At 32.6% G+C, this 19596-nt stretch overlaps 1 protein-coding gene across 1 annotated transcript; it reads right to left on the reverse strand.

Annotated features, from left to right (window-relative positions):
* Nucleotides 1-1565: 1565 nt before the first annotated feature.
* LOC148312529 (lipase member H-like) lies at nucleotides 1566-18832 on the reverse strand. Its single transcript, XM_088277253.1, has 7 exons — nucleotides 18503-18832; nucleotides 8775-8832; nucleotides 7868-8120; nucleotides 7479-7627; nucleotides 6060-6277; nucleotides 2895-3060; nucleotides 1566-1770 (listed from the first exon to the last, which is right to left on the reverse strand). The coding sequence occupies exons 1-7, from the start codon at nucleotides 18549-18551 to the stop codon at nucleotides 1686-1688; spliced, it is 978 nt and encodes a 325-aa protein (XP_088133379.1). The 5' UTR covers nucleotides 18552-18832; the 3' UTR covers nucleotides 1566-1685.
* Between the last annotated feature and the right edge of the window lie 764 nt (nucleotides 18833-19596).

A 19596-nucleotide genomic window follows, 5' to 3' on the forward strand; every position in this document is an offset into this window, starting at 1 on the left:
GGATAATGAGAGAATGACTAAGAAAATATATGTGGCGAATGTGAGCGGGAAAACAGAAAGAGGATAGCCGAAAAAGACTTGGCACAATCAGATTATTCAGAACCTAAAATCTGGTGGTGTCAAAAGTCTGCGTAATCATAGGTCATGTATGACTAGATACAATGATTAAAGAAAACACTTCGTTTTTTACCATTTGAGTTTTATTAAAGACTACAGAAGTTAAACTTCCATCATTCAGATCTGTATAATAACAGTTAGTATACAGACCTGAATGATGGAAGTTTAACTTCTGAAACATGTAGTCTATAATAAAACTCAAGAAGTAAAAAACGAAGTGTTTTCTTTAATCATTGTAACATTTCTTACCACAAAGTCAATGCCGAAACAATAAATAAAATATGACTAGATATATGGATGTGATCCTTCACAAGTAAGGTGAGGAGTGTATGTCAGGACAGAAGAGTGTAGCGTTCCATCCTTTCAGCCTACCCCTGCGGAGAAACGGCGTGATGGTAGTAGTAGTAGTAGTAAAGTTTTCAAAAGCGATGTGTGGACTCTAGTTAAAACTTACCATAAATATGTGTATCACATATTAGAGATGAAATGGATAGTGATTTGGCCGGATATTCCAATCCTTACTTTTGGTGATCAATCAATACGAAGAAATATCCAAACTTGACAAAGTTTGCAAGAATTTACCTTTTACCTCCACGCAGCACCATTTATAGTAAGAGGTTATTTTGTGAAGCCGGCTTTGTCTATGAAAACAATCGCCCTTTGCTCACATAGGCAATAAACATTGTATTCATTCGTCATAATTTACCTTTAGTTAACTTTGAATAATAATATGTAGACTGTTTTGCACACTTGTACCTATTTGTTTGCAATACATAAGCAACCTAATTTTATTGGATTTTCATTAATTTGGCACGTATTCTATTATTGATTAAGAATCATACCTATCTAATATGGAGAGTTGCATTAACCGGATCCACGCGGCTCGCATAACCGTATGTGTTTTCACAAAACATTCCCCGTACGCGGCTGACATAACCGTTTGTGTTTTTACTTTACTCCAAGTTTCGAACCTCAGTTCAACTTGGAGGGATTTTTTCATGGTGTGGAACTTTGGATAAAATAATACGTCAATCTTTGGCCTTATGACATCTTTTGAAATATCTGACTAATAATTTGTAACATCACAAGGATAAATAAAAGAACAGATCCCTGATTTTTCTTGCGGTCGGTAATTAGTCCGCGCTATAATCATATACCGCCGCGCACGGGCGTCTCTCAGGAACAAAGTGAACGCGGTTAAAAGGTTAATTTAAACAAAATTTAATATTTTTGATCTGGTATCCTGCCGGCTAGTAAAACAAGGCCGCATACTCTAAAGTTACCGGATATCCGTTTCATCTCCATATATGCACTCTCTAGTACATTTGTTATCCTGTTTCCATGATAATTTGTCTCATCTCATTCGTATGCAAGAAGTAAAAAGACAGATTACACATAACATGAGGGGTTAATATTTGCATTTTATTCATAAGGGTATAAAAAAAACATTGGCCTAGAAAATATATAAAATTTTGTCATTTTATTAATAAATAAATTACACTTATAACAATAAATATAATACAAATGTATTACATATAACAGTGCACATTTATGAGATTCAATTCTACTTATTTACTTTGGAAGATGATTCCCTCTAAACCTTTTCCAAATGGAGGGCACGCATTTGTAACCAGGTAAAAGTCTCCACTCGAACTAAAAAAAAATACATCTATATAAATATATTTATTTCTAGCATTGACGCGATATATCGATTCTATAAGTTAAACATATAAAAAATCCGACATTTAATAAATTAGTGTGACGGTTGTTTTTAATTATGTAAAATAAGAATTCAATATATTCAAATAAAAAGCTATTCATTAAAAAAAAAAATACTTGGCAATGTATTTTTTAAATATTTATACTATTGTTAATTTTATAATCATAAAAGGCAAAATAGAAGGTCAACTAGGTATGGGCAGAAGACGAATCTATGGCTCCGGAATATAGTACATTGGATGGGGATCAGAACCATTGAAGTGCTGTTTAGAGCTGCCCAAAAAAGGGATAATTACTCTCAAATGATAGAAACACAAAGAAGAGAAGAACTTTTTAGTCCATCTTTGTAGTGTAGAAAAATAAATAGGGTTCCAAATGTTGTGTTAATGGTGAATGCTACACATTCCTTGGACTGCAAGACACAAACTCCGTTTTCCAGGGACTATCAGTAATCTGAAGACTTTACACAACATGGATATACTTTTTTAAACTCGGAAATGTTGCCTGTTGAAGATAACCGAGTATAAAGACGGTCTTCAACAAAATATACAGGCTAAATAAAGAGTTAACAAGGCTCTCTCTAAACGATGCCTACGCCCTTCAACTTGAAACAGGACTGGAAGGAATGGAGGAGAATCATAAACCTAGTTCTTGACATCCTAAGAGACTACTACGCTCAACATCAAGCAAGACAAAGAAAATCTGAACAGAACATAGATTATTTGCCCACGCCATCTGCAGTTGAATATCTATGATGACGGGAGCTCAATAAGCTGCTCTCCGGCATTACCATTGCACAGCGAGGCGTCCTGCCTAACATCTTGGACATACTCCAGCCCAAGAAGACCGAGAAGAAGGCGAAATAATACGGCAGCTCCACTTTCCCCCTTCAGACTCAGCCGATTGACAACATTTTTTGTTAATATTTTTTTTATCTCTCATCATTTTCACATCATAATCCATATCTGTATAAGTGCCTTTGAGGTAGTATTTTACGAAAATGGCGCCGTATAAATCATCCAAGATTATTATTATTTGTAAATTTAGATGACCCATACCTGCAATCTGCATCTATTCCCATATAGATGTATGTGGAATTTGCACCAGGTGTAGAATTTTCTCTTTTGAACGCTCGGTAGGATGAAGCGCTGACAGCAGGAAAGGCTATCGGATTTCTAACCGACTCCGCCCAGAATCTCCAGGATCGCCAGTGGCTGCAGAGTGCTGCCAAATACATAAAAAAGGCTATTACTATACGTTGATATTGTTTATTAGTACAGTAGTACATATAACTATGGTCAACAAGTAGTACATTTTTTTAGTAACCATCCTTTCGAGTTGAATTCTCGGTTATGCCACTTTATGTATAAATATGTGAGTGTGTGTAAGTATAAAGTTCACTAATATTTTAAATATATTTCCATGTATAAATTGTAACGCACATGAAAAAGAGGGACAAAGTGTAATCCAATACCACAACAATAATATACAGTCTATGTTCTTACACTTAGTAGCAAAACAGCTTACGAAGTAACATTTATATTCTAATATTTATATTTTAAATGAGATTTTTTATGCGTGCATAGACTAAGAACCATACTTAGTATTAGGACCATATGTATTTCTTCTGTACAAGCATTTGGTCATTTGTTATGTAAAGGTCAAACATTATCATTGGATGATAATTATTAAATCAATTGTAAACAGTTTATATTTTTAAAAATTAAAAAAAAAAAATGTTTGCCGTCTTTAGATTGCAAAGATTTTTATCTAATAATTTAATAATTTATTGAGCTAGATCTTTGCTTTCTTCTTGATAAGCTAACATTAAAAATAGGTTATTTTATCACATATACAAATATTTGAGTTTTGCGCTACGTTTTTCCAGATAAGGCCATTTATGCAGCATTGAGTGTGAATGGAGTGTTACTGTATGAACATACAGATTTAAATAAAGGAAGCTATACCTATAGGAAGAGATTCTTGAGCATAAGAATAATTGAAAAACTTGCCCATACCGCATACTGGCAAATGGGCCTATGCGGATTTGTTCATACCTTGTATGGGCAAAGAAATAGCTCTGATTTTAACATAGTAACGGAAGTAAAGGTATATTACAATGGAGTTATGAACTAGAAATACTAAATGAAAAACCTTTGTGTGTCTAAGATCAGTTTTAAAAGTAGTTAAAAATTCAAGTTCAAACATTCAATAAAGACATAAAAATCAGAAAAACTAGAAAATATTGTTATTTAATGCCTTGCAATAATGCATTATTTCATTTCCAGAAATAAAGAAAAACCTGACCTTTTTCCAAATAAAATCTTCATTAAAACTCAGAAAGGCTTAACAACCTCTCAAAGTGTGTGGACGAACCTCATAATCCAAATAAAATAAGAGCCAAAAGGATATGGACAAAATTTTGCAGGATTCCAGCTTTACAATTCAAGGGTGACAAATTCATTAAAAAATACGACTAGTAATGACATCTATGGACTCCCCCGTATAGTTTCTTGAAATTTTAGTGCAATTAGTAATTATTTGTAATATCGATTTCACAAAGTGATTAATTTATTATTATTGTTATTCATTTTGACAACACCTATAGTTGAGAAACCCTTAAAACCTGTTAATCAGTTTCAACCACTTTGATTCTGCGTATTGATTGTATTGACATTCTTATTCACAATGTATGTGAATTTTTTGATATCTATTATATTGTGAACAATTTTTGGCATATAAAATACAATGAACACAATGAAAAATCACTACTTAGCTACACGGCTGTCCAAACCCAAAACACAGTAAGGGACATGTTTTTTGTAATATGTTTTTTTTTTGCATTTTTTGACTGAGTAGATTCTACTTAGTCCAAAAATGTCCCTTACTGTGTTTTAAGTTTGGACAGCCATACAGTTCTTTAATTTTTTTTTTTAAATTAAATAATTTTTACAACATTTTGAGTGTGTCCAAATACTTGTTCACAAAATCTAATAAATAATTTTTCATCATACACATACTTATTTATAATTTTAAATTTACAATAATGTATGTCCGTGGTATTCCCGTGCCGAGGGCACATTTTACAATATTTATTTATTTATTTCTAAGTTATTTCTAATGGGAGTCATGCAATCATGGATGACATTATCGAATGATCTATTTCAAGTCTACCCACCTCAGTTATTCAATCATTAATAGCTCTTTAATACTTAGTTTCGTTACTTTAATGAACTTTTGGATGATAGAAGCAGGTTATATGCCTTTATTGCGCAAGAACTCACTCATCAACAGGTTGATTAATCCTAGATTGAGGGACATTCATCAAATTTACAGCGGACATTTAATTTTTAAAAAATTAAAGGGAGGCAATACATGTAAAGAATGTAGTGACAACTAGCTTGTATCTTAATTTTTTACCGATATTTTATGTTATATTTTATACGAAGTTCTCGAAAAACATATTGCAATTTAAAAAAAAATGTTTTTAGTAAACCTTTTTTTGGTAGAATAAAAGTATTTATTTTTTGTTATTTTAATTTAAATTTTTTTAGATTTTATTTTATTGGAAGGAAAAACAACAGTTACTATATATCGCTCACTCCTTTCAAGAACGTCATAAATCAAAAAAATTAAAAATTATTGAAGGTACTATAAACAAAAAACACTTTAGTCCTATTGGGCGCATGTATTCCATAACATTCAATAAATTTATAAGCTACTTAAATAATAATATTGAACAGTTATTAAAAGAAGTTTATCACATAATATATGATAAATCAGAATACAAAAAAAAATCATGAGTACCAATTACAGTTCTTCACACCTATGCATAAGAAAAGTCTATATATAAGAAGAGACATGAGACAAGGATGGGATAAAGAGAAAAGGAGATGACAGTGAAAGGAAAAGAAGAAAAGGAAAGGACAGGGAATAGAATTACCCTTTTAGGTTTATAAGATTTCGACTAATTTAGCTTTAAAGTTTGAAAGATTAGAGTAAAACATATCAAGGTGGGTACAACATTCATTGAATTTCCCACAACTTCGATAAATAAAGGAATTTTTGAAATAGTTATTTGATGGTGCTGGATTATAAAAAAGGATGACTGATTATCGTTGGAAATTTTATAATAGTCCTGTATAGGTACATTAAAACAAGTTCCATGGTCTAGGGTTAAAAAAAGCTTAAGTAAGTTTTGTGAAGATATTAATTTTGCACACCTTTGTCGGAAAGAGGTATCGGTGCAAACTTCGGGCATCCTGGCTGCTTGCCGGTTCCTCCGTTGGGCCAGAAATCTGCAGTTCCCGTGTGAACTGGCGCTCCGTACGTTCCTGCATCCGTGTGAATCACATCCACAAACTCTGCATCCGTTTCCGATATGTGATTGAACAATGCTTTGGGATAAAATTGGGGAAATGCGGGATCCAAACTACTGATTCTGAAATGTGTATTAATAATATAATATAATAAAATATAATATAAGGGAAGTTCAGTGCAACCTAATTTTAATTATAAAAATATTAATGCATGGCAAAAAACAAAATAAATTACATTATTTTTTGACATCTCATCAAAGATGAAGAAGAATATGGAAGTTTGGGCATTTACTGGGCTGACGACCGTCATAGGCTGGTTTAAGTGATCACTTAACACACCTGTAACATTCACCAATTCTACCCATTATTGACAACCACACTACTCAAATTCTTGGGTTCTATATATATATGAACCAATTTTGAAACATTGTTCTTGAATCACTAGAACTTCACTAGAGACATCTATTGGTGAGATGAAAAGAAGCTTTTTTATTGTTATTCTAATCCTTTATCTGCAACCAATGATGCATTGTTGTTGCATTGTATATAAGTAGTATTATCTTGATCGTTAAATATATGAAGGAAAGGTGATCAATCATATTTATTTTGCCTGCTACCTGGGAATCGAACCTGGGAACGAATCGAAACTTCACTTAAATGTGATAAAAAAATGCTATTATTGGCGACTCGAAAGTAGGTCCCTAGAAACAGACAGGACCTGTCAACATTGAGACTGTGGCAACATTGAGAAGTAGTGACGTAAGCAAGGCCATAATATAAAGACTTGAATCCAAATGTATGCAGATCTATAAGCAGACCACTAAAGCACTCGATTCAACATCAAATCGAAATCGCTGTTGAGAGTACAGAGTACAGTAGTAAAATGTGACATTACACATTTCCCAATTGCAATTTGCAGAATTTGTATAAGAGATAATAGTTAATACATGGGTTTTATTATGGAGTCTTGTAAAGCAGGGTTCCGTTCATGTAGACTACAATAATTTTACTTGATTAAAACTTTGATTAAAATCTTGGCAGCATTAACATGACATGTGAAGTCAGAGGGAAAGAAACAAGGCAGAGAAAGAGATTTTCCTCATATTGACTTTTTTGTTGCTATTATAGCACAGAAATTATTGTTTTTTTTTAGCTGCAAGAGAGTAGAGTCTAGTTATTTGCTATTTTGTTATTTGCAACTTTTTCCAGTAAAGTGACGTCGACTAACACAAAAATATAACTATATGTTCTTTTTGGATGAAAACATCGGTTTTCTTAAATTGTTTTTTTTGTTGTCATTCCTTGCTCATAAAAGATACTCACCTTTTCAATTTGAGATTATGTTTTTGGAGATTTTTCCCAATGAATCCAGATAACTGACCACCCAGTGAGTGTCCAACAAGATGGAGTTTAGCAATTGGTAGACCTTGATCTGCAAGCTTTTTTATTTCAGTAGAAGCGGCTTCAGCTACCTGAAAGGATGTAAATTTGCATTATTTTTCACTCCAATATTTTTTTATTGACTCTGGCCAATGTCTATACACGACGGATTCTTAAGTTCTTTGGACACGTTGCGCGTGGCAATGAGGATAATAGCCTGGAACTGATCTGTTCCAGGTCTTTGAGGGGGTATTCCGGAGCAAGATTCTTCTTAAACAAAGTTTTCTGAGGCAATTGATAACTCCTTATTACCTGGTTATTTTGTAACTTACCACTTGAGTATTTGGCGCTGCATTTATCATGTAAGCACCAAACGCCATGTTGGACCAATCCAATAGTATGATGTTGACATCGGGCCGGGTTTCCAGATACGCCGACACAACAACTTGTACACTTTCTTGTTCCGCCGTCTCCTCATATCCGTGGATATAGATTACCGTGGGATTGTCTTTTCTGAAATGTTTCTGCTGCAAGAGCTCCTCCGAGCGCCGAAGCTGTATGTCCACATAGTCTTTGGTTGTTGTACTGCAAAAAAAAACTATGTCCATAAAACTAAATAACTAACCGTTGCTGTAGGGGTAGACAGAGAGAAAAAAACATAAAATTACTCTGTCTTTGGAAATATTTTTCGTCTCTTCTACATTCATGCGTCTCCTCATACATACCAGCCTATTATTCCGACTTTTGACCTGACCGTTTTCAAGTATTTAACAAACTTGATTATGCCAACATTTTCACACTCTTTTTCCGCTCCTAGTTCCAACTACATTCACCTTATAAATTTGTTTCACTGTTCTTTACCCTCACTCATTCGTTCCATATGTCCAAACCATCTTAACACACCATTCTTAATTTTATAAGTAATGCTTATCTCAGCCTTGCAATTTTTCCTTGTTTCACCATTAATTTGTATCAATAGATTACGCTGTCTTTATTTCCGAATTATTTACATATGCTTCTTCTTTTCTGACCCTTATTCACAGTTAAGATAAATGACCAATTGGCTCAATAAATGAAGTCACTAAGTACCAGAAAGTCCCAGATTTAAGCTTTGAAGTAGGAGGTTCCTATATTCGTAAACAAATATACTCACATACATAAAAAATACTGTGTCAGTAACTAAATCACTTACTATTTTTTTTTTTTTTAATAAATAAAAAAAGAAATGTATCTACTCACCCTGTATACAATCTTAAATAGACGTCATCGATGATATTGTCTCTGTGGGCATATAAACCTGCAAAAATAAAATCAAACATAAATGTTTATTTTTGTTATGCCGGGACATTGGTGAGAGAGTAAAAAAGAGCGTGTTATTCTGCAAAAAATGTGGATTATAAAAATCAATGTCAAGAGCATTTGTAGCTGATAATAAAATTGATTGTTGATGACATTTTTGACCCTATAAAACCTAATAATAAACGCATGATTGTCATTTTTTTATGGAGCGTATAACTTGACCAGTTATTTTATTCACAACATTTTGAGTGTCCAAATACTTGTTCATAAATCTGGGTTTCACCACTTAGGAGTTTTTTTTTTAATGTTGAAATTTTCAAAAAAAACACATTTTAATTTATATTTTTGTAGATAAATATGTACGTAAATAATATTATTTTCCGTGTTTTAAAATAATAATTATATTTGCAATATCTATTGAGTGTTAGATACATATACCAGTGTTTCCCAACCTTATTTGTACCATGCTACACATTAATGAATCAAAAATCTCCATGCCCTATTAATTTCTTATTTACTACAAAACAAACTCTGAAAAAAGTGTGTTGCTTCAAATAAAGTTTTTAAAAAAAAAACTTTTAACTGCGCAACAGTTCTTTTTAGGTAAAACCTGAGGGTTTTTTCTCCATTTGAAAAATATTTAGTATATTTGAAAAATATTTAGTATATTTAAAAAAAAAATTAAACAATACATTTTCTTCAAAATACAAAAACAACACTTTCTGCCCTGTAGCGGGTAAATAATAAGTTAAAAATATGCCTCTTTTGCTAAGATATAGTACATTTTCTGGGCATTCCGAAAACACGCACAACTGAAAATTTACGATTTTTGATTTATGACGTTCTTGAAAGGAGTGAGCGATATGACAGGCGCCGTGGCGGAGTTGGGTAGACGCTCGACTGCGAAACTGGCGACGTGAGTTCGATTCTCGCCAAGCGCAAAATAAATGCAAGAAAGAATTTTTTCAATTGGTCCGGGTATTTGTAATATATTTTTCAGATTTACCTTCCCTATACTTACTATCCTACCTACAGACAAGCCTCTAATAGAGGCTTTGTGGGTTATTCCTTTAATAAAATATATTCTCTGAAAGTCAGAGTTGCAATATATGCTTTTTTCGAAAATGTGTTTTTCTACAACAGTGTAACAAATATCAACGATTTGCGCATTGCCCTCCGGTAGGGCGTGCGCCCCACATTGGGAAACACTGACAAACACGATTTTAACCTTTCCCTTATTGTGCTAAAAACTTCCGCGTGCACCGGTGATATCGCTCACTTCTTTCAACAACGTCAAATATCAAAAATCGACAATTTTCAGTTGTACGTGTTTTCGGAATGCCCAGAAAATGTACTATATCCCAGCAAAAGCAGCATATATTTAACTTAGTATTTACCCGCTGCAGGGCAGAAAGTGTTGTTTTTGCATTTTGAAGAAAATGTATTGTTTAAGTACTTTTCAAATGGAGAAAAAACATTCAGATTTTACCTAAAAAGATCTGTTGCACAGCAAAAAGTTCAATAAGTGGCTTGATATTTATTTGAAATACATTGTATTATATTTTTAAACTTTAAAAACGATCTCCTGAAAAATCAAGTATTTATTTATGACGTTGTTGAAAGGAGTGAGCGATATGTATTTTGTATATCATGAAAATGTGGTTTAAAAACGGGAAAAATGTGAATATTCCTAAACGTTGCTTTTATTGACCATAGTTGAAATTGAAAACAATTTTGTAAAGCACGCCACCTACACACACACACACACACAAAAACGTTTGTGCTTAGTGATTTTATCCCCGATTTTTTCTCAAATTATTTATTCCCGTCCCTGCAAATGAACAACTTTATATTATAATACTTTCATGTAATACATAATTATACTACAGAGGAATACAAAAATTCTGAGGCCGCATCTATTATATTTTATATTGATATTCTCATTTCGAGTTGTAGGCTCAGGCACAGGCGCCGTGGCGTAGTTGGGCAGACGCTCGACTGCGAAACTGGCGTCGCGGGTTCGATTCTCGCCAATTGCAAAATGAATTCAAGAAAGATTTACTTTCAATTGGTCTGTGTGCTTGTGATGTATTTTTCACATTTACCTTCCCTATCCTGACTATCCTACCTGCTGACGAGCATCGAAAATAGAAGCTTTTCGGGTTATTACTTTAAAAAAAAAAGTAAATACATATCACCGGGAGGGGAAGATCAAAAATGGCAGAGAAACCCTTCCAGTGTATTTGTAATTAGTCGCCCCAAGTAACAAGAATCCCGCGTACAAAACGAGATTGAGTTAACAAGGGGTCAGTTATACATATACGCTCTGTTATGTCGATCATCCACATACACAATGCAGTATTTAGGTTACTGTACATTTTACTATTATACTATACATTACACACACCCACACCGTCTACACGCGTGACAGATGGTATAAAATACCACGCTGGTTGCAAGTTTCGGTAAGTCGCTTCGGCGTGTTTTAAAGCGGGAAATTGAAATTCAACAACTTGTATCCGCTTTCCATCCGGCGGAATTCAGGTAATTATTTCCGGTTCCGGTACGTTCCCGAGATTCCAGGCAAAAGCGATAAAATAAACCGATCGACATCCGGCGTAAATACAAAAATAATAATGTGACTTTCAAACGAAATATGTATACAAATTGAGTACTTGAGGGCAGTGGTCGGCAAACTTATTAACCGAAGAGCGAAGTATGCAGATTAAAACGATTAAAAACTTTCTTGAGGGGCAAATCTGTATGCAATTCTTATACACCTTTATCATAATTTTAGACCTCTCGGTCGAAAAAAACTCGGTAAGTGGTCATATACTAATATTACCAACATTTTTGTAAAAAAAATATAAAAGTATCAATTTTAAATTTAAGTTTTAGTTAGTAAAAACCCCTATTTATTAAAATCTATTGTGACACGTGTTTCGATGCATTCCGCATCATTTTCAATCACCATATCGCTCACTCCTTTCAAGAACGTCATAAATAAAAAATCGTCAATTTTCAGTTGTGAATGTTTTCGGAATGCCCAGAAAATTTACTATATCCCAGCAAAAGAGGCATATTTATAACTCAATATTTACCCGCCACAGGGCAGAAAGTGTTGTTTTTGCATTTTGAAGAAAAGGTATTGTTTAATTATTTTTTTAAATATACTAAATATTTTTCAAATGGAGAAAAAACATTTAGGTTTAACATAAAAACATCTGTAGCACAGTAAAAAGTTCAATAAGTGTCTTGATATTTATTTTTAATACATTGTATTATATTCTTAAACTTTAAAAAGCAAAAAAAGTTTTTTGATTTATGACGTTCTTGAAAGGAGTGAGCGATATGTGAAGTTAAGTACAAATTTTAGAGTTGAAATAGAAATAGTGTTATTTAGTAAGTAAAAATTAAATTCATTGATAAAAAATCTTTAGAAAGTATGGTATTCATAAAAACACTACTTATTTTGAATAATGTCCTTGCATCTCCTTTGAAAGTTTACTCAAGTCAGGTTTGTATATCGTTATTTTTGGCACGTTTCCAGGTTCTCGTCAATAGGACGATTTCTCTGTGTGCTTTTAATAAGGTTCACGCTTCAAAAAGATTGTTCGCATGTATATGTAGCGTCGAAGAGCTTTCCCTCGAATATTTGTGCCGGAGTCGCACTTAAAAGGTCAAAGAGCTGCATGCGGCTAAGGAGCCACATTTTGCCGACCTATGACCTAAGACTTCAAGTATATGGTAGCTTATTTAATAGTATTCGTCAATCGTTCACTTAAACGTTAAGATGGATTTTATTAAACAGGAAATTTTTACATACTGTCACGGACCGATTTTTTTTCTCTTTATTTTAAATTATTTTGCATTATACAAACATGACAAATTTAAATACAAAAAATATGAATAAAATATAAATACAAAACAAGATCCCACAAAGGCATGGCTTGTGTGTGGGTAAACAATATAATTTAGGTCATAGTAAAGGACGCTGGCAAGAATACAATAGATATTATAAGAAGAACTAGAATAAAAGTGTTAATATAAAATACAAAAAATACAAAATACTTGACTATCAGAAAACAAAAATAAAATAAAAAATATATTTTTTAAAAATTAAATTAAAAACTTAAAACATATGAATCAGATAAAAAAAATAAAAAGTTAGCGATCATGTACTACACGAGTGGTATGTTTACAAGAAAAAGGAGCTTATATCTGCCTCTTCATAAACAATCTACGCAAAATTTGAATCTAAACTTAGGTAATTAACATCTAATATATCGATCTTTTGATATACTGATCACATATTGTTACCGACTAAATATTGTTAGTTAAAACAATAAATGTTTTAAGAAATAAAGTCCGTTAAAGTATTGGAATGTTATGTGCTAAAAATAATCAATGCGGTTTAAAAAAAAGCGAAATTTAAACTTTTGTGCGAAAAAAATAATATATATTTAAACTAATAAACTAATAATATATATTTTTAAACATAGGAAAACTTCAGAAATTTTAATGTGGTAGTAAACCTTGCCCGAAATTCCATATCCCCATCTCAACAGACTTCATCTCTGTTGAGATATTAAGAAAATTCTTGATAGTCAAACAGTTTTAATAATAATAATAAAACCTTTATCCGCACCCCAATGGTGCATAGGGCACTGCTTCATATAAACGCAGTGTTATCTTGATCGTTTACATATGAAGGAAAGGTGATCAGCCCTCCGCTTCAGGTACCAGTCCAGGGTAATATTAAATAAATATTAGAGTGAAAAAATCACTTATATTTATTTGACCCCCCCCCCTGGGAATCGAACCCAATTAAACAGTTTTAAATTAGGTAAAATAGACGTGAAATAGCAGCGAAGATAAAATCGTAGACTTATTAAAAACAGGACATTTATAATTAAGTTGCCTTCTAAAACATTAAGGATACATTTAAATGACAAAATCCATAAAATTTACGCGACAAAAAAAACATGACGAGTTAGTTATTTCATTTTGAGGCCAATAAAAATATGAATATATCAATAAATTATTACGAATCAACTAGAGAATGTATACATAAATTGAAACTCTATGCCGATGGGTCGTAGTTCAAACTGAGGAATTTGAAACTTAATTGAACCTAATTGCTGTAAGTTATTCATATTGTAGTATGAAATATTCCCATTCCAACCAACATGTATGTTTAAACTTGTATAAGTGTTGGAATGTATACAATAATTTGTATTCTATCGATTTTGACTATCAATAATCATTTACAATTTCGTTTCATTGTATTACCCTGTATAGTAATTAAATCAGTTTAACAATTTGTCATCGGTCTTTCAAAGAACCGTCCTCTGACCTTTGTTAATTATTGTTTGATTTGGCACTAACAATGTGGAATAAAAAAATGATTTGGCACTCACAATGTGGAATAATATATGTATGAGACTACTTTTTTAGTTTATTAATGTAAACACGACTAGTTTTGAGAAATATAGATGTATTCATCAACAGGTGACAAAACAGAGATTTTTGTATTTTAACTAGTTATCTATAACATCTATATATATATAACATATATAGTTCTCGAAACTAGTCGTGCTTACATTAATAAACTCAAAAAGAAGTAAAAAAGTGCTATTCATAAGTGGATAATCGAAGTAGGCAGATCCGAAATAGATCGCATCATTCAGCCATGTCGTATTTCACTGCATAAACAATTTTTAAACATTATAATTTTAAAATATTTTTTTGTAAAATGTGCCCTAGGGAAAACTCAGTGAGGGTACAATATTATAGTGTGTTATTTGCATTTATATGTATGATGAAAAAAAACAATATAAGGGATGGCATGTTAAAAACATATTTACAAAACAAGTTTACTGAAAAAAATGGGATTATTCCGAAAAAAGATTGCTTGTAAATACGACAGTTTTATGTAAGCGTTATAAGCGTACCATTTTCTTACGAATGAATTTATTTGTTCATTTTTGTAAATAGGCTTTATCATTTTCTCATTCACGCACGTTTACAAATTTTCCCCAGAGTCTAAAGCCGTAAGTCACGGGAATATAGCTACCATAAATTATGTAGATTACGTTATCTATGTTACCATCATTGCCAACCATGTAACAGGTATGTCGTTACATTTTAGTGACTAGTTCCGATAACTGTTGAAGAATGTATCCGGATATCAGAAATAATGAGCTGATGTAATGTGTTTCTAAGTGTATATCATTATATAACACAATAATAATGCACATCATGTATACCGCTATATCTATTGTTCTGTTTCGGTTTGCTGGTACCTGTTGCTGGTCTGATGAATAACACAAAAGGAAAGTGAAGCATGTCTCTTATGAAGTAACGGTAATGATCATTAATCTTTATCCCGGTGTAAAAATTTTGCCCTTTGGATTTTGGTAATCGATGACTCGGTACAAAGTAGCTAAACACTTTTGTAATTTTCCACAAATTATGCACGATTTTGTACGATTCAAATTATTGTCATTATCATTAAGACTTACAGAAACAAATAAATAGAGAAATCGTCAAAAGTATTTAAAAATATTTTTATATTAAGTATGTATAGAGTATTATATATTATTTACTACTACTACTACTACTACTACTACTACCATCACGCCGTTTCCCCGCAGGGATAGGCAGAGAGGATGGAACGCCACACTCTTCTGTCCTGACATACACTCCTCGCCTCCTTCACATCCATACATCTAGTCATACACGCCCTCCGATTACGCAGACTTTTGACACCGACAGATTTTAGGTTCTGATTGATCTGATCGTGCCAAGTCTTTTTCGGTCGTCCACGTTCTGTTTTCCCTCTCACATTCGCCACATATATTTTCTTAGTCATTCTCTCGTTATCCATTAGCTCCACATGTCCATACCACCGCAAAGAACTCTTCCTAATCTTTTCAATTATTCCTCGTTCAGTCTTACATTCCTTTCTTATATCTTCGTTTTTTATTCTGTCATACAATGATTTTCCACACATTCGTCTGAGAGAGCGCATTTCAACAGCGTATATCTTATTTTATTACATTATTTGCACAAAAATGAAAGAATACGTATTTTTTTTGTTATCTCGACGAAGATGAAGAAGAAAATGGAATTCTGGGTATTTACAGAGATAATGACCTCTCATAGGCTGGTTAAGTGATCACTTTACCATTCTACCCATGATTGATAGTTATCAATCATGGTAGTGTTTCTTCAAAATGCAAAAACAACACTTTCTGCCCTGTAGCGGGTAAATATTAAGTTTAAATATAACGCTTTTGCTGGGATAAAGTACATTTTATGGGCATCCCGAAAACATGCACAACTGAAAATTAACGATTTTTGATATATGACGTTGTTGAAAGGAGTGAGCGATGTGTGATAATAATACTCAATAGTCCATTAAAAAATGCATAGAAGTTACTTCTTTTGTTGAAGTCAAATATCATATTAGAGTCGCCTCAGTCAGCACTTTGCTTCCATTATGCAATACAATATGAATACATAATCCGCTGAGGCCAGTGGCGCCGCTGAAGGGCTTAGCTCCGGCGTACGGTGACAATAGTGCAGTGGTACCCAAACCTCGGTTCCCGACCGACGAAATTTCTGTAAATCTACTGAAATCGGCCGGAATCCACTGGTCTACTGAAAATGGGTTATATGTACTGACTTTTTTGTTTCAGTTTAAAGAAATTGGATTCGTTCATCTGTGAAAAGTAATATTTAAATTTTTTACTGACTTTTGTGTAAAATATGCTTATTAACTCATGTAGAATGTACAATCGAACCTGGATATAAGAGATCTGGACATAAGAGAAACCTCTTTAAAAAGAGCTGGCTTCGCCATGTTATCATTGTAAAAGAAAGCATGGATTTATATTTCTGTTATCAGAGACCTCTTTATAAAGATGGGGACTGACCGGAGTCATTTCGTCGTAATGCAACACGTTACGATGCGAGCATTCGTACAGTCAGTACAGCGTTCCGAGGGCTCCATTCGAAGTCGGATGCTCGTCGCGAATGTTACGTTACGACGAAATGCTCCGGTCAGTCCCCACCTTAAGAGAAAAATGTGCCGTTTCCTTGATCACTCTTATATCCAGGTTTGCCTGTACTTAATTGTATGTTAAATTGGGACTGCTCTAGTTAATGAAGTTAAAAATACAATATGTGAAGTAATAATAAATAGTAACATGTCATTATTTACGTCGGACGATGAGATCGCAATCTTGCACGCATCACGCAACACACCAGCAAAATGATTATTATATGATGTTATCTAAAAATGTAAAAGGCTACTTAATGTATTAAGTAAGTAGTATGTACTATTGTACGTAATTAAATTTAAAATAAAAACAATAAACGTAAAAAAATGATTGGATAAAATAAGTTACAGAATGCATTAAAAGCCTAACGCACAAAATGGTGGAAGTTTACATTTATATATAAATATATATATATATATATATATATATATATATATATATATATATATATATATATATATATATATATATATATATATATATATATATATATATATATATATATATATATATATATATATACATATATATTTTATTTTTTTATTCCTTGGCATAATCCAGGGTTTGGATCTTGCATACATCCAAAAAGAGTCATTGCTAAATATAAGCTTTCTCAATAAAACAAAGATGGTTCTAATGAACTGATATGTACAAGCGTCCTGCGATCAATGATATATTTATATAGGAGTTCTAAAAATTTGAGAAGTGTGGTTGTCAAACATGGCTAGAATGGTGAATGTTGCACGTGATCACTGAACCAGCCTACGACAGATCATAAGCTCTGTAAATACCCCGATTTCAAAATTGTCACAAAATAATTTTTAAGTAATGATACAAAGCGAAATGTAAAGTATAGTATGCAAATTTTATTAAAAAATGGTAAATGAGTCAAAATCGCGATCGCAAACAACTATAAAAGTAAAACTATAAAAAAGCTTTTAAAAATCCAATAGTTGACGACCCATATTAGTCAGATAGATTGGCACGCCTGCGCAATACCGCGCACGTGACATCACACAAAAAGCCGACAAAAAAACCGGCGGAAATTACAAAAATAGAAATCAAAATGTATTTTAAATTCTTAGTCCTTCAGAAACAAGACAGACTGTCCGACTATTGTCATCGTGAGTTGGTTGTGTAAATTTCCAACAGGCAATAAAGATAATTAGAATTTCAGAATTCGTCTAGGAATTAATAGGCAATATTATCATAAAAAAATAAAGTACTGTAATAAATGCACATATTTTCACAGGTCACTTAACTTATTAGAAAAATTACACATCGAACCTTTTCGTTATATTAATAAACTTAAAAAGTTAAGAAATAAAACCTCAAATTCATCTCATACAAATATTTACTGCGATTATAGTTATCAAAGTTAGCTAAAAGGTACCGTTTAAAGTTGCAATCCATACAACATACTTTCTTTTGAACGATACCGAGGATAAGCAAAAAGGAAAAAGGTGGTTTAAGATTTACGACTGCGATAGTAAATGTGAAATAATACACACAGTGTAAGTGTGGTAAGATGGATTCTTTTAAATAAAGTTTTAGATGAGAAAACAATAAGTAAACATGAATTAAATTATATAAAATACTCACCAGATCCCCACCATAACCTATTCCAACCACCTTTTATCCACTTTAACATTATATTACTTTTATTTTGATTTATTTCTGATCCATCACTTCGAAGCGCGCACCACTAATAACTAAGTCAAACGATGTCTTCCGAACTTATTTTGGGTTTGGGCACTGCGCACCGGTATTGTGTTGCCTTTGAATGATACTTTCTAATTCTCTTTTAAAAGTTACATGTCTGTGTCGAAAGTCCGTGTTAAAAGTGAATTTGATAAAAATAATGCTCACGCGTAACCGGCGGAAGCACCGACCGGAGAGACTTCTCTTCGCTTTGTGGGCTTGAATTTATCTGACAACCGGTTTGTAATAGGGATGGGAGATTCAATCGTCAGTGTTATTAAACCCGTGCCGCCGCACGATCAATTAATTTAACTTATGTAAGTACATGCATATTAATTTATCAATAAGAGGGGAGAAATAACAGTAGTATTCGTATTTTTTTAAAATGAACACGTTGACTTAAAAAAAAAAAATATTCAGGAAGGTAATACAAATCCATGTTGAAAAATTTATCTTTCATATCCGAACCTTTGTAGGGCACTGAAATATATTAATATACCATTATATTGAACTCAAAATGTTAAACTATTAAGGAATATATTTGGTATGTAAATATACACATATGCACACAATTTATGTGTGGTTTTTTAAATGAAAAATAATAAATAGTTTATAATTTTCTCGTTGACAACAGTTTCAAATTAAAACATAGACCTGTGTATTTACACATATTAAAATGATGAGAGATTTTACGTGGTGAATTGACGAGACATGATAGGCAAGGTATTTTCGAAACAATTTGTTCTAAACATATACGGAAAAATTATCACGTACAAAATGAATAATATAATGTCGAATAGAGTGGCACATCACTACGCTACTTCCCAGTATTGGCGGGAAGTGGGGTGAAGCAGTGTGCACAATAAAATAACTGCCGCTGTTGGGATTTTCGAATTTCGAAGCAGGTAAATAATAACGCAAGTACCCATTCAGCAGACAATTAATTCGCAAGAAATTTCGTAATTAGTGCGAGGTATTAAAAATTACGTAAATCT

Source organism: Brachycentrus maculatus, unplaced genomic scaffold (genome assembly GCF_059751285.1).
Source record: "Brachycentrus maculatus isolate JH-2025_06_01 unplaced genomic scaffold, ASM5975128v1 h1tg000039l, whole genome shotgun sequence".
NCBI classification, from domain to species: Eukaryota; Metazoa; Arthropoda; class Insecta; order Trichoptera; family Brachycentridae; genus Brachycentrus; species Brachycentrus maculatus.